At 42.9% G+C, this 16,026-nt stretch overlaps 2 protein-coding genes across 2 annotated transcripts in view; both read left to right on the top strand.

Moving 5' to 3' along the window:
• The window catches only part of ubp1 (upstream binding protein 1), a 10,682-nt gene extending 7,201 nt beyond the window's left edge, over positions 1–3,481 (top strand). Inside the window, 6 exon segments of the mRNA XM_019874143.1 lie at positions 39–167; positions 822–912; positions 1,000–1,118; positions 1,217–1,359; positions 2,339–2,390; positions 2,475–3,481. Coding sequence (XP_019729702.1) covers positions 39–167; positions 822–912; positions 1,000–1,118; positions 1,217–1,359; positions 2,339–2,390; positions 2,475–2,512 — 572 coding nt within the window. The 3' untranslated portion in view covers positions 2,513–3,481.
• A 1,674-nt stretch (positions 3,482–5,155) lies between these two features.
• The window catches only part of pdcd6ip (programmed cell death 6 interacting protein), an 11,592-nt gene continuing 721 nt past the window's right edge, over positions 5,156–16,026 (top strand). The window contains exons 1-16 of the mRNA XM_019874142.1: positions 5,156–5,467; positions 7,881–7,935; positions 8,045–8,114; positions 8,448–8,575; positions 8,827–8,980; positions 9,296–9,396; positions 10,770–10,901; positions 10,984–11,206; positions 11,836–11,959; positions 12,044–12,221; positions 13,070–13,181; positions 13,360–13,778; positions 14,726–14,860; positions 14,943–15,037; positions 15,129–15,246; positions 15,962–16,026. The exon at positions 15,962–16,026 is cut by the window's right edge and continues 35 nt beyond it. Of these exons, the coding sequence (XP_019729701.1) occupies positions 5,262–5,467; positions 7,881–7,935; positions 8,045–8,114; positions 8,448–8,575; positions 8,827–8,980; positions 9,296–9,396; positions 10,770–10,901; positions 10,984–11,206; positions 11,836–11,959; positions 12,044–12,221; positions 13,070–13,181; positions 13,360–13,778; positions 14,726–14,860; positions 14,943–15,037; positions 15,129–15,246; positions 15,962–16,026 (2,315 nt within the window). The 5' untranslated portion in view covers positions 5,156–5,261. The remainder of the gene's footprint in view (positions 5,468–7,880; positions 7,936–8,044; positions 8,115–8,447; positions 8,576–8,826; positions 8,981–9,295; positions 9,397–10,769; positions 10,902–10,983; positions 11,207–11,835; positions 11,960–12,043; positions 12,222–13,069; positions 13,182–13,359; positions 13,779–14,725; positions 14,861–14,942; positions 15,038–15,128; positions 15,247–15,961) is intronic.

Raw genomic sequence — 16,026 nt, 5'->3', positions numbered from 1 at the left:
GTGTGTGTGTGTGTGTGTGTGCGTGCGTGCGCATATGTGTGTGCGTTGACGTTCTGTGGCGTCTCCCCTGCAGCAGTTGAGTCCCACCGCGTCCATTCAGGACACACAAAAATGGCTGCTGAAAAACCGATTCAACTCCTACACGCGAGTCTTCACTCACTTCTCAGGTAAACACAGATGCGGGCGGACCTCTAAATATGGTTAGAGATGCGCTGAAATTAAAATTCTTGCCCGAAACCGAAAATGTTAAATGATTATATCTTAAGCTTCACTTGCAGTTTTTTTTTTTTCGTTTTTTAGTTTTAACATTTGTCTTTTTTTTTTTTTAATATTTCTTGTGTAAGATATTTTTTTAAAAATCACACTTAAGTGTTGTGTAGTCTTAAAAAAAAAACTGTTTTCGAAACAAGCATCCATCCACAAAGCAAATACATGTACAATCGCTGGGCGATATATCTTGACACATCAAAATCAAGATGAGGACGAGATCAGTCACGTGACCTTGCCACGGTTGCGCTGCGTATAAAGCTCGGTTTAACCGCTCACATTCCTCCTTTTAAAGTTCGCCGTTGATTGACTGTTAAAACCAGCCAATGAACCCATAGTAATATCGTTATTACTCCGTCAAAGATAACTGATATGAAAATATTAAATTTTGAGCATATTGCACAGCCCTAACAGATACTGTAAACAAGACCACAGAAAAAAATGATGATGCAATGTTAAGAAAACGTGTAAATAGACACCGGGTTGGCACTCAATGAGATTTTCCATCGTATGTAAATGCTTATTTGTTCACTTGGCTCACTTTGTTTGTTCAGGTTCTGATTTGTTAAAGCTAACCCGGGATGACCTGGTCCAGATTTGCGGTCCTGCGGACGGAATCCGACTCTTCAATGCACTCAAATCAAAGTGTGTGCTCTCACCTCTCGGGCGCTCGTGTGCACTTCTTTGAGCTTCATTTAGGGACAGCGGTGTTTATTTTGTGTGTGTATTAAGGTCCGTGCGTCCCCGCTTGACTGTGTACGTGTGTCAGGAATCCCCTCAGCACAGCCCCCTGCTGGAGAGACACACCCCCAGCGAAAATGGCGAACAGGTCGTCTCACCCAGTTTACATGGTAGGATACTTTTTTTCTTTTTTTTTTTTTTTTTTTTCAGTATTCATATAGCTGTCAAATATGAGCTCAACGGAATATCGTCCCTTGCCCCATGACAGTGTACCATGCTTTGTACCTGGAAGAGCTGACGGCAGCCGAGCTGATCCGCAAGATGGCCAGCGTGTGCGGGCTCCCGCTGGGGACCATTAACCAGGTGTACAGACAAGGACCCACCGGCATCCACATTCTGCTCAGCGACCAGGTAAGCATGCTGCCTGCCTGCCTGCCTGCCTTCCAGGAACCTGGAACGTCAGGGAGCTCTTTCATGATTTGGTTAACACTGACCCCCAGCGGCCAAATCATGTACTGCATCCATTTCAAACTGCCTTCTCCTAACATATACAATTTTGTCTTTTTTTTTTTTTTTTCGAGCAAGACAGAGCACAAAGTGTACGGACGAGGATTGGGTATCTATTTCTATGTGTCGTTTTGAGTCATTTATATGCGCGTTGTGTTCTGCATCCTGATTGGCTATGGGACTGTAGACCAATGTCAACTGTCTCCGCCCCTCGTCTCTGTACAGCTTGCCAAATTTACATTTGCCACCAAAACAGGTTTTAGATCTTTGGTCTCATTCTATAGTACAGTATTGTTTTGTCCAATAATAAAGCTGACTGTAACTGTCCTTGCTGAGGACCCCACATTTATTTGGGTTAATCTGCCCCCTGCTGTTACATTTGAGGGTTGCATTGAGTGGCAGGAAGTGGTTCACTTTCGTCAGTTTGAGCAAAGAGACAAAAGCGTGGGGTGCATACGGCAAGAGCTTTGATTTCTTCTTACTACTCCTAAATTCTTGTTGAGAAGGCGAAACGATATGTGGCCATGACTAACGTGTGTTTAATGTCGTCGAGATGCATGTTAGTATGGTATACATTGTGTAATTGTATATTTTTGTCATAGTTTTGTTGGATAATAAAGGCTGCCGAACATTGGTCAACTCGTAAAGTCTTTCTAAACTAAGAAAACCTTTAGGAGCAGTTACACTGACTACTTCACGGATTTCGCCGATCGCCGGCCGGTTCTTTTTGGAACGCGATAAAGGAGGGTTCACTGTAATTACGAATTCACTCATCTCCAATTTGAGATACTCTTTTGCAAAATGCTAATTTGGTGTTTCAAGTGTGGGTGTGTGCGTTGTTCATGCAGTGTTCGTACTAATCGCGATATGCCGGTGTGTGCAGATGGTGTACAACTTGACGGACGAGAGCTGCTTTGTCATCAACACCGTCAAAGGTGAGGTTTTGTTTTTTTTTTTGTTTTTTTTTGAGGGGCAACATCAGCAACACTTTTGAACGGCGCCGTCGCTCTTTTTTGCAGACGAGCAGGGCGAAGGACTCCACCTCATCCTGAAGTAAAGCCAGGACCACCATCAGCCATTCTCCCCCCCAACCCTACCCGAACGTCTGACTCTGCCTGTGCGTTCCTTCTCACCCACCCACCTCACCCCTCCGCTCTCGATCGAATGGACGGCCAAGAGAAGAGGCGTGTAAAAATGTTAGCATCTGACATGCGGGGGATGTGTCCACTGTTTCATATTGAAAACACAGGAAGAGTTGTCTTGGGCTGGCTGGAGAGCTTTTTTTTTTTTGTTGTTGTTGTTGTTTCTTTCCTTTGCTTTGCTTAGTTTTTATGTATTTTACGCAGGCCAGTATCGGATGCTGTTTTGCTCATCAACTTGATTGAGAAGCGCAAGAGAAGGGGGGAGGGTGTTGTCTTAATGTTATCGACCAGCTCTGTGCTCAGCAAACTAAATACGTGGATATACGTCGTCATTTTTCCTTTTGGGTGTTGTCTCGATCTCTCTCTCTCTCTCTCTCTCTCTTTCTTTCTCTCTGTTACTCGCCGCTTTGTGTTCCGGAAACATTCTTGTGTTAGACCAGCTCAATCCCAGAAAAAGGACCAAAAATACTTTTTGAGAGAGTCAGCACTTTTTTTGTTTGTTTTTGTGCGCGAGCAGCTCATCAGCGTCATCCTACAGACATCATGGCAGCTCCATGTCCATCCTCTGAATTTTTTTTTTTTTTTTTTGTCTTTAGTTGGGCAACAAAGCGAGCGAGTGCAAGGTAATTAGCCTCAAAAATATATCTAAAATGTTTGGGCCACACTGACAAGAAAACACTACTAATACCTTGAGAATGAAGTCGGGAATGTTTAATCAGTTTTTGAAAATCAGGGAGATAAAACTTTTTCATCATGATTCAAAGTCATTTTTGGAGAAATTGTTTTATTTCTTTGAGAAGAAAATGTCTGCTAATTCTTTTTTAGGAAAAAGCGGGGGTGCTGTTTTATTTTCAGGAATGTCACTATTTTAATTCTCCCTATTCGCCCCCCCCAAAAAACAAATCTTGTCAAAATGCGACATAAAATTTGACTTAATTTTGAATATTTTTTAATAACTTGGTGCCATCATTTCATTGAGTACTAGTAATCAAAACTACCTTTTACCCAAAAGAACAAAAATTGTCCCAACATTTGTTCCCCCCCCACTCCTTCAAAATAATACATCTAAAAAAAAAAAGTTTTTCCCAATTGTAATTTTTGTCATTAGAAAGTCATTTTTTTCGCCCCTCAAAATATACATACTTTTGGAAACGTTCTCGGTTGAAAATAATCTGACAAAATTCCTCCAGTATACTACTTTTCTTTTCAGTGTGAGCCTCAAAAGTCCTTAGTACAAACAGAAAAAAAAATCACATACTGTATAGTTTTTAGTCAAGCCTCCTAAATGAGGTGTCTGCCTCTTTAATCGCGTGAATGTGCATGTGTTTTGTTTAATTTTCCTCCCATTCTTAATGGTAGATTTGTGGCTATGACAAACATGTTGCATGTGGAAGTCGGGGGAAGACGTCAGACGTCGCCCGTCCTGTCTTGTCCTGTCCTACTTTTTTGAGATGAGACCAAGCCTGCACTGAAAACTCACAAACTCTGTGTGTGCGTGTGTGTTTGTGTGTAGTTGGTAGTCCATCACCCCAAACCTTCCTAAAATGCCCCTCCCGCCGGCCATATTGGAGGGCTGTCATAAACAAGCCATACACGCCGTTTCTGTTTGTTTTTATCATTGCCTTTGTTGCAAGCGTTTTTGGTTATCTTTTTTCCCTTACCAGCATTCTTTGTTGATCTTGCAAACTACTTTTGTTCATGAAGCTATTTTGTCAATTCTTTCCGAGTTTACGTTTCAGGAGTCCAATTTAGAGGGCTCCGTACTTTTAGCAATTACCCACAATGCACTACCGGCGGCCATATTGGAAGGCTGTTATAAAAAAGCCATACACGAATAGACTTCATGTATGGCTTGTTTATAACAGCCCTCTATCGAAGGGGGATGGATGGGAGCCGGAGGCTCTTTTTGTCTTTAAAGAAATGACTTTTCCATAAAAATGTGATTTTATCGTTAGAATAATGTCTTAAAAATATAAATTTATCTATAGTTTTTTTTAGTCTTAAAAAAACATGACTATCATTACGTCTTTTCACAAAAACTTTTTTTTCTTGATAAAGTATGATTGAGATGAAGTTTTTCTTGGAAAAAAAAATCTCCCTCAAAAAAGTACAACTTCATTTGTATAAGATTACATTTTGCTAGAGAATGTGACTCGTTCTAAAAAAATTTACAGACTTTTCTCATGCCTTTTTCCTGATAAACGATAAATATACATTCTCTTAAACTATTTATCATAATTCAATACTTGTTTAGAAAAATGCAATAAACAAAAAGACACTTGTTCAAAAATTACCGAGATAAGCAAGCTCAGCCAAGTACAGCACTGAGCTTTAAAGTCATTTTGGTTGGAACACACGGCACAAAAAAAATCCTTCGTTACTTCATATCTAAGAAGAGAATTTGTCACATTTATTTTCCTTCTTTTATTTGGATATAACGGGTTGATTCACTAAACAATATTTTATTATTATTTAAAAAAAATAAAATAAAAGGCCAACCTACTGAGTCTGCGCAGCGCGAGCGTTCCCGTCTCTATTACGTCATTTGACAGGCCAGATCCAGGAAGTGAATCTACTGGCTTTTCGCTTGTGTTCCGTGGTCGATCGGTGGACCTCTGCTGTCCTCTCCCCGAACAAAGTTGACGCACACTCCTGCGGCACCAAATGGCGACGTTTATTTCCGTGCCGCTGAAAAAGTCCTCAGAAGTGGACTTGGTCAAGCCCCTGTCGAAATACGTGACGTCCACTTACCCGGCGGGCGAAGAGCAGGCGGAGTACATTCGAGCCGTGGAGGAGCTCAACAAGCTCCGGCGGAACGCTCTAGGAAGGCCGCTGGACAAACACGAGAGCTGCCTGGAAAGCCTGCTCAGGTGAAAAACGAAGTGATCTGCAACAGAGGAAATTTGTCGTTGTTAGTAGAAGTGGAGTAGCCGCCATTTTACATTCTGTAATGTTGCCTCGCCGCACCCTGATACGTTAGCTGCGTTATCCTTGGCTGGCTAAGCTAAAGTAGTTAGCTGGCTATTTGGGCTTGACCATCCAGTAAGTCACCCAAGCGTAGGTTGAAATAATGATTTGGGGCAGCGATAACTTTATTTACAATATTTGTTTTAGTTTGCAGTAAAACTCACGCTGACGGCGGACTTTAGCACGCTTGAATTCGATTGAAATGCTTGCTCCTGTCACGTGACCACAACATATTAGCCAGTGGATTAATCGAGCTCACATGATTGAAAAACGCTTTAACAATACTGTAAAACTTTTTGCAAATAAATTAGTTTTTCGTGGAAGAAGGGGTTAATCTCAAGCAATGTCGTGGCTTTGTTTTTTTCAAAAATTATGTTGACATTTTACTCGGCAGAATGGGACATTTTTCAAAGGCTCTAATATTTTTACCAAATATATTTAGAAGTTTTATGTATGAATAGAATACAGTATATGCAACTTTAAAATTACACTTTTTTTTCTAAAAAAAAAAATTGGGGCAGTTTTCCTGATCTTTATTTTATGTATCGCTTTTTACATGCATAAAAATTATTGTGCTATCTTTGTTTATGTCTGTCAACTTTTTTCTTGACGAAGTGCAAACAGTTATTTTCCTCAATTAGAAAATAAATTAACAAGACCATCTGTGATTGCCACATTTTACTTTTCAAGTATTTTAACTCTGATGAACCAAAAACGTGATTTATTTTCTAATTTGGGGGAATTTCATCGAGGGTGTTATTTAATATGTATATTTTTTTCAATCTGACGATGTAAGGTTCCGACCTCTTTCCTCAAAAGATCCCAACGTTGTTTCCTGTACAAAATGTTGTTTCTCTCTCCAAAATAAAACTACAAAAATCAAAATAATTAATTTCTGTAGATATTTATTTTACTTTTTTAATCCTAGTATTTACGTAAAATCCTGACTTTCTCCAAACGCATTAAAAAAATTTCTCTGGCGAAGTCCCCCCAAAAAAAAGCAACGTCATTTGTCTCTATCGTCACAATTTTCCCATACGTGTCATGCATGTCATATGACTTAAAAATCCCAAGCGATGTTGTTAGACTTCTTACCAAGCGACTGGCAGGATTCCGCTGACATGACTCGTCAGGTATGTTCTATGCTTTCGGGGCTTTTTTGACTATCAGTGCCAAGATTAACTTTCTCCTAGTCTTTATTTAGTTCAGCACAATAGCAGTATAATTATAGCTCCATTTTGCATAATCTGTAAAAGAGATTTGAGTGCGAGTGCGATCAAGAGGCCGAGCAGAAACAAGATCTTGTCATAGTATGCTCAATTTAGCTCTGGTGCAGTAGCTCTGTGTGAAAGAGCAACACATTGGTTCAGTGGACCTTTGCTCCTTCATGTCGCCATGGGAACAACAACAACCAGAGAAGGTGTGGGTGGGGGGTGAAGAGCGAGAGGGCAGAGCATTTGTTTAAATCACCGCGGCAACCGTTGTGTGCGCTCGGGTTTTCTTGACTCAACCACACCTCAGCTCACCTTCCAACGTTGCTTGTCTGCGTGTGAAAGCAGCTTTTTGTTTATTTTTGTTATATCACATATGTCTTAACATGAATTTGCCCTGGCTGTGGCTAAGTCCCACAACTCATTGTCACAGTACTTCCTCAAATCAGATCCCCTTATGTCAACGTAACACGTGTGACTAATTCATCCAGCCTAATGTTTATGCAATAGACACTGGTTTATTTATTAACTTTTTCAGTTAAAAGGTACGAGCGTATGCGAGGAGTTGAGGGTTACTCTTTAATGCTAGCAGCTAACGTTGCATGTAAGCGTAAAAGGAAACTAGTCAGCTAGCACTTCACGTTAGCAGCTACAATTTTCAGTTGGCCCTTGAGTGTAAAATGAAGCTAACAAGCTAGTGCTAAATGCTAGTAGTTAGCCCTTTTAGCTGCTGTTAGCTGTTGGTCGTAAAATAAACTGGGCAGTGTACTTGAATTTACTAGCAAGCTAGCACTTAACATGAGCAGGTTTAAGAAATAAGATAACCAGTTAGCGCTTTGTTGGTAGCTAACACATTTTATTGTCACAGATAAATGATAAAACACTACCAGTTATTTTAATAACAAGTAACAATACGTATAGCGGCTAGCCAGTGGCCATTTAGCTAGCTTGTGCTTAGCATTACCAGCTAACATTTAGAATTTAGAATTAGTTCAAGATTGAGTGAAGAGACTTATAGCAGCCAGCCCCATGTTAGCGCAAGTTTTTTGTAAATCTACATCTTAGGCGCCCATTTTGAGCAGTGTCACGTGTTCCCTCTGTACAGATATTATGACCAACTATGCGCTGTGGAGCCCAAGTTCCCCTTCTGTGAAAACCAGGTAATGGATTACACAGTGCTGTTTTTTTTTTTTTGTTTTTTTCACACACACACCCTCCTCCAACAATCAACAAGTTGTCTGTGACCGTGTTTTGATTCTCCCTCTGCAGCTGTGCTTAACCTTCACGTGGAAAGATGCCTTCGATAAGGGCTCGCTGTTTGGCGGTTCCGTCAAGCTTGGTAAGCGCTTGACCAGGGTGACCATTCATCTCCGACGTGCTATAAATAGATTACACGACACGGCCAAACAGGTTGAACAAAATGGATTCTTGTGTTACATCTGAGCACGAGGGTGTGTTTGTGTGTTTTATCCCTGAAATTTCAAGATGTGTATCAACGCATACATAAAGAAAAAATCTTAAAACAGTGGACTAAAAAAAAAGATAATTACCAGACCTGTGTGTGTGTTAGCCTGCTAGCGTTAGTTTTGTTTTGCAAACAAAATGTCAAAGCAGCTCAAAGAGCTAGGTGGTCGAAGGTTTGCGAGGCTAAAATGTGTGCCATGTTTCGCAGCGTTGGCCAGCCTGGGCTACGAGAAGACATGCGTGCTGTTCAACGCCGCAGCGCTGGCCAGCCAGATCGCCGCCGAACAGAACCTGGACAACGACGAGGGCCTCAAAAACGCCGCCAAATATTATCAGGTGATTTAGCATGCCGCAGACCCACTCGTATGGATGCTCTGAGTCGACTATAGTCATTAAAAGTCGAAATAAATTCCCTGATTCATAAATTTAGTCAGATCTGCATTCAACTTCACGCCACCCTTCTGGTTAATTCGGAGGAAGTTTGTCGAGAAGTATTTTCTGCTGACACACTAACTGAAATAGAGTGGACCCTCTCAGGTATGTTGTTTTGGAGGACATCTTGAATGTGACCGTGTTTTGTTGCGCAGCTGGCTAGCGGCGCCTTCGGCCACATCAAAGACACGGTGCTGTCGGCCCTCAACCGTGAGCCCACCATGGACATAGCCCCCGAAACGGTGGGCACCCTCAGCATCATCATGCTGGCGCAGGCCCAGGAGGTCTTCTTCCTCAAAGCCACCACAGGTAAAACAAACCCATTTGATTTATTCCCGCTGTTAAAATCAGAACCACTATCTTCCTGTTATGTTTAGCATCTTACTTTTGGGAGCCATGCAGCGTTTTTAATTAGCCACCAGGGGACATTTATCATCACAATGATCCAGCTTGTGGCCCAGTTCTGTCTCCGGAGTTGTGCATGACCATATTTTCGCAACAAGATGTTGGCCGGGGGTTGTTTATTTACTCAAGTGCAGATGGGGGGAAGCATCAATTAGAAGGGATTTTTTTGCGCACACATGCAGCGTTAAAAAAAACCAAAAAACTTGTGGTCGTATTCAGACAGGATGAAGGACGCCATCATCGCCAAGCTGTCCAATCAAGCGGCAGACTTCTACGGTGACGCCTTCAAGCAGTGTCAGTACAAAGACAACCTGCCTAAGGTATGCCGAACATGCTCAACCTGACAACCGATGATACACACGCTCAGTAATTGTGCGTGTAAAGCACTTTTTTTTTTGTGTGCTGTTGTACCTGGCTCACGACTATGCTCGGCATTCCAACAAGCCAACATAATTACAAAGGGTCACGTTCAGCTCTTTATTTGTTTAGTTACTTGATTGAGAGGCCATGTTTATCTCAATGTTTTTTTGTTGTTTTTTTTTAATTAAAGGTTCATATTCATTTCAATAAGATAAGACGAATGGATTTTATCTTGCGGATTACACTCATTAGGCAGGTGACAGAGGCGCTATTTAAAGGTCCATGTTCTCTAATTGGAAAAAAAATAAAACCGCATTCATCTCGTTGAAATTACATCAGGGCATGCGAATCATTTTTTTCAAATTAAAAGGTCACAATCAATTTATCATTATTAAACAAACATAATTACGTTGATCATTTTTTTTTCACCAATCTATCTCCAAATTGTCCTTTTTTTGTCATCACAGTTTTGACAAATTTGGACCTTTTTGATTTTTGTTGGACACAACAGATTTTTTTTTCTAATGTATAAAATTACAAATCACTTAATCATAAAATAATATGCATTTACCTCATCTTATCTAATATCATTAATCTATAGTAATTGATGAGAAATAAAATAATTGCAGAATGCTATAAAAAAAGTTAATCTAATATGAATATCTATAAATCATGTATGAAATAAAATAGAATGACACTGGTTGTGGGACTGTCCACATGTGGCCTCTTGTTTTTTTTCCCCCACTCTTGGGTTCCTACTCCTTCTCTTCTTCCTACTCCTCTGATTGGTTGGTTCACGTTGATGACATCATCAGGCAAAGTTTATCATTCTTTGTGGAGCTTCGAAATTGTGTATTAGACCCCCACCGGCCACAACTCTAGACGCACTTGGAAAAATGTCTTCATTATTGTGGTTAGCTTCATGAGGGTCAAAATATTCGGGACAGTACGATGCTGTCCAACCATAAAAATGAAACATGTTTATTTAAGACCTCCTGTGCATCTGAAATTAGCGTTGGAAAAGCACACTGGCGCATGTGTGTGTTTGGGTAACTTTTGGGTGAGGTTTTGGCACCTCCTGCTGAAGGGTTAACCACTCACAGCCTCTTCTTTTTTCTCTCCCGTTGTCTTCCTTTTCTTTCTGCATCTCCTGTGGTGGTGGCGTGTTAACCCCCCCTCTTTTTTTTTTTGTTGTTGTTGTTTTTTTCCTTGCTGTTTTTATTTTGCACCCCCTTGGCTGCTTTTGCTGTTGTCGTTGTTGGACTGCCTTGGTACTGTGCATGTGTGTGCATTTGTGTGCCTCCCGCTCTGTGGTTGCCTTCTCCCTGGTCAGTATTTTTATTTTCAGGAAGTGCTGCCGGTGCTGGCGGCCAAGCACTGCATCATGCAGGCCAACGCCGAGCTCCACCAGAGCGTCCTTGCGAAGCACAAGAAGCAGTTTGGCGAGGAAATCGCTCGCCTGCAGGTCGGTGGTGCGCATTGGTCCTTCCCAGAAAAAAAAAAAAAAACAGTGCAAAGGAAGTTTCTCACGCCTTCCATGCGTTCAGCGTGCGGCCGATCTGGTGAAGACGGTTGCGACACGCTACGACGAGTACGTGAGCGTCAAGGACCTGACCGAGAAGATCAACCGATCGCTCACCGCTGCCAGGAAGGACAACGACTTCATCTACCACGACCGCGTGCCTGAGATCAAGGATCTGGAGCCCATCGGCAAGGCCACTTTGGTTAAGGCCACCACCATCACGCCGCCGCTCAGCCAAAAGTTTTCAGGTACGACGCACACACACACACACACACACACACACACACACACACACACACACACACACACACACAAGACCAGGGTTCCCGCGGGTCCTTAAAGTTAATAAAAATCCATAAAAAAGTTGTAAAATTATGTTCTTAATTGTCCTTAATTTTCAGGGAAAGCTTCTAAAATCAATAAAAATCCTTAAAAATTAACACGTGGTGTTCATTTAATTTGTGTATTTCACTTTCCCCACCCTTCCAATTAATAGTTTTGTTGGAAAATGCGCCTGGCGCCAATTTGACATGCAGTATGTCAAATAAAGGGTTAGCTGATTGCCCCTAAAAATAAAGATGTGCCCTTCCTTTGGCAGCAATGAATTGAACACCAGCTCTGTGATATGTGGCTTTCTGTTCATTAAATCCACTGTGAATCCCCTGCTGAATGGAGAAAAAGTCTTTAAGAAATTGCTAAATTAGCCCTCAAAAGTCCTTAAAAGGTCCATAAATAAAAAGCAAGTTGAAGAGTGGGAACCCTGAAGACAACGGGAATCTCTAGCAATGATGACTCTCTGACAGAGGCGACAACTATTATGTGAATTAGGAAGGCAAATAAGCTTTTATAATTCTAAAGCTCGCTGTGCTCTCGCCAGATTTGTTTGAGAAGATGGTTCCCATGGCGGTACAGCAATCCATGAGCTCGTACGGTCAGCGCAAAGCAGAAACCGTCAACAGACTGGTGGGAACCATGCGGGAGGCCACCAACCTCTGCAACGGGTAAACGCATCTGGTCCACGTTTGCCGCCGCCTCGTGTTTAGTGGGTCGAGCGAATCTGACTTTGATGGCTAATGTTCCACCAGGGTTCTGGCATCCCTCAACCTGCCAGCCGCTCTGGAGGACCTCTCCGGAGACGCGGTGCCGCAATCCATTGCCGAAAAGGCTCGCTCGGTGGTGCAGCAAGGGGGGCTGCAGAGCATCGAACAGCTTATCAAAGACTTGCCTGAGCTGCTCACCCGCAACAGGGAAATTCTGGACGAGGTGAGGAATGATAAGTGTGCAAAAAATATCGTCCTATCAGAGTCTTCAAATTACGCGTCTCATCTGAAGGGTCCTTTTATTTATTTATTTATTTTTTTAATGCTTGGGTCAAAAAATGCTCATTTCCCCATAGAACACAATTTATGTTTCAACAAAGCATTGAATATTTGGTACATTATGAAACGTGTACAATGTTAAGTTTAAATAAAGCGTAACGGAAGTTTCCGTAAGCGGCCGTCAGTAGTGTTGCTGAAACGCCAGCACGGAGCGGCAACAACAAAGTGTTGGTATGGAAGCGGCCGCTTCAAATGCATGCCGGCAGCTTGACAAAGTAGCATGCGATGCTGTTTCTGAACAGATCGCCACAACTACACACACACGCGCGCGCGCACAAATATTAGAAAGCCTTAATAATCCCCTAATGGCGGAAATCCCAGATCAGGATCTTCATTAAAAACTTAATCCACTGATCTTCGGGCCAAGGACTGTGCGTCCACTATCTCTGCTGCCAAGCCGCCCTGTACACAAACATGCAAACAGACGGCAGGATCGACTTGAAACGTGCTTCCAAGTTTGTTGATAAACTGGGAAAAAGTCCAAAGTCAAACATTTCCCAAAAGTAGACACGACTGATGGGGTTGGGGAGGACTGAATTTAAAAAAAAAAAAAAAAAAAAGACAAAGAGCTGAAGTGGAATCAAAAGAGGGAAAAGTACGCAGCTTTGAGCCAAGTTGCTGCACAGATTTTTGTGTTCTGTGAGTCATGATTCGCTTTTGAAGACACCGGTGGAAATTCAGCATAAGCAGGAATCTCGTTTTCCGTGAACTAATTCGTATGTGACTTTCAAGGCGCTGAAAATGCTGGATGACGAGGAGACCACAGACACTGAGCTGAGAGCCAAATTCAACCAACGCTGGAACCGGACCCCGTCTGGAGACCTGTACAAGCCCCTTCGCTCAGGTACAACCGCCGCACACTTTGCTCGCTGTTCGAACTACACAGATATATTCTATTACCTTTCCAAAATGATGTCCAACCAAAACGGGCATAAACGATCCATTAATGTAATTTTTACCGAGCAGGAGGCTGAAAACCCAAAGTCGCCCCCGACAATTGAGGTCTTGGCTTTGTGTCCTAGAGGGCGGCAATTTCCGCAACATCCTGGACAAGGCGGTGCAAGCGGACCAGGTGGTGAAGGACCGCTACAACGCCCACTGTGACATGATCGCCCTGCTGTGCAAGCCCGAGAGCGAGCTGAGCGCCGCGCTGCCCTCCGCCAACCCCACCAAGACGCTCCAGGGCAGCGAGGTGGTGGGCGTGCTGCGCTCGCAGCTGGCCCGCTTGGACGAGGTGAAGCGGGAGCGCGAGACGCTGGAATCGGACATCAAGGGCGTGACCTTCGACATGTCCGCCACCTTCCTGACGGCGCTGGCGAAGGACGGCGCCATTAATGAGGAGCAGCTCTCGGTGCCGCAGCTGGACCAGCTGTACAGCGAGCACAACCAGAGGGTGATGGCCAACCTTCGCCAGCAGGAGGAGCTGCTGGGACAGATTCAGGTCATCAACCAAACCACCGCCACCACAGATTTGACATGTCACAAGTAACAAGCGGTGAAATGCAAGTTAGACCGACTAAAATGAAACTACTCACAAGACACACGAGTAGGGTCCAGCTGATATTTTTTTATTTTATTTTTTCCATTCCAATATTTGACAGAATAAAATTCCAGTAAGCGATTCATCGGATAATTAATCTTTAAACTGTCATAACGAAAGAAATAAATGCCACCCAACGTTTTAGTAAGACTGAAAGAAAGTAAAAAGACACCCAAGGAAACATTCCTGACTGTGCTAACTTTCTCTTCACAAGTTAGTGCGGGTTTAGGAAGCATAAAATATGGCGGCGCCATGAATTAGTTGTATGAGGTCACACTGTCTCAAATCCTCTCCTTTATTTAAATGAATTGAAATGCCATTTATCTGTTCCAACGCACCCCCCTCCCAAAAGAAAAAGTTGAAACAGTTTTTAATAAAAATACAATGAAACTGTTTGTCCATCATGATAATTCAGTGGGCCGAGAAACGTTTCCTTCCTTTATGAGTTAGCATAAAGCTAGCGAATTTCATCAAGGTCCATCAAACTTCCAACTGGAAGTGGCAAAAAAGCCTTTTGGAAAAAAATTATTGTTGACATTCTCTGCCAAACTGCTGCTTGCTGTGAAGTTTGTTGAAATTTGCGCACGCGACCAAAGGCAAAAAAAAAATTTAATCATTCAAGTAACTACTTAAAAGTTGAGGTTCGGCTATACGCACCACTTGTAACGGTGACTGCTCGTCTTTGAGCATCGTGGTGATTTTTGAAGCGCGGCGGCATTAAATCAGCTGCAATAAACGTCGGCTCCGATCTCACCGTTTGTCAGGGAGTTGATAGGGCGTGAAACGAGATGCGTGAAAGGTGACTTTGCCACCGATCCTATTTTTTTATTTTTATTTTTTTTTTTTAGACTTCACATCAGGAGTTCAGCAACCTGAAGCAGTCCAACACGGAGGCCAACCAGCGAGAGGAGGTCCTCAAGAAGCTGGCCTCTGCCCACGACAGTTACGTGGAGATCAGCAACAACCTGCGCGAAGGCACCAAGGTTCCCCGTCGTCCGTCCGTCCTGCCGAGTCGGGTGGCGGCACCGGCGCTCACGTCCGTTTGTGTCACCCGCTTCCTCGCAGTTTTATAACGACCTGACCGAGATCCTACTCAAGTTCCAGAACAAATGCTGCGACATTGTCTTTGCTCGCAAGACGGAACGGGATGAGCTCCTCAAGTGAGTCACTCAACCAGTAGAGGAGGTCCTTGTCTGGTTTTTGATGGGTATGAATTTATTTCTTATTTTTCTCTTTATTTTTATTTTTTAGAGAGCTGCAGCAGAGTATTGCTCGTGAGCCCAGCGCCCCCAACTTCAACGTCCCCGCTTACCAGAGCCAACCCCCGGCCCCCGCCGGTGGCCCCACCCCCGCTCCGAGGACCATATTTGTAAGCTCCCGCCTCGTCGGGCCTGCATGTTTCCATCTATGATGGGATTTCCTCAAACATCAGCCCACAAGATTTTGCTCACCTTTAACCGAACCTGTTTTGGGTGAGGGGAACTATACGTCAAGCCACAGAACCCCTTCGCCATCCCAGTTGAGCTGACGCACCCCTTTTTGTAGGAAACACCCTCCAAAAACAAAGCTACCTAAAAAAATTCATTTCTGCCTTCTTTGCCAAAGGCCTATCATTAATTTTGACACGCATCCTCTTTAACTTCCCAACTTACTTAGCGCACCCGCTTTTCCCTTGGCACACCCTACAAAAAAATATATGTTCACCCAAATTGTGCTTAGCCTACTGCAAAGCTGATCATTGTCATTTACATCAAATCTTTTTCCCCAATGTTTTATTGAAGCCATGTACCTCCTTCAGGAGTGTGTAACTTGACTTTGCATACCCCCACACTTCAGCACACAACCCAAAATGAAAGTCTGAACGTATTACAATTTAAATCTTTTTTTTTCTTTTTTTCTTTTTTTTTTTGATGAAGTGCTAATATTTACCCTTTTTTACCTTTTGGGAGGAAAACAAAAAACATCAAAATGTCAAAGACTTGATACGCTGCCTTTTCTCCAGGCACAGCCTGGGGGGGGAGATTCATTTAAAAAAAAAAAAAAAAAATCGATACTCCAAGTTCCTCACTCGTCTGTCCTTGCAGAACCAGCCCCCTCCGCAGACCCAAGCCAAATCCCAGCCCCCTGCTCGGCCTCCCCCACCTGCCTT

Source organism: Hippocampus comes, unplaced genomic scaffold (genome assembly GCF_001891065.2).
Source record: "Hippocampus comes isolate QL1 unplaced genomic scaffold, H_comes_QL1_v1.1 scaffold166, whole genome shotgun sequence".
Taxonomy (NCBI): Eukaryota; Metazoa; Chordata; class Actinopteri; order Syngnathiformes; family Syngnathidae; genus Hippocampus; species Hippocampus comes.
This window is presented reverse-complemented; position numbering and strand designations above follow the sequence as displayed.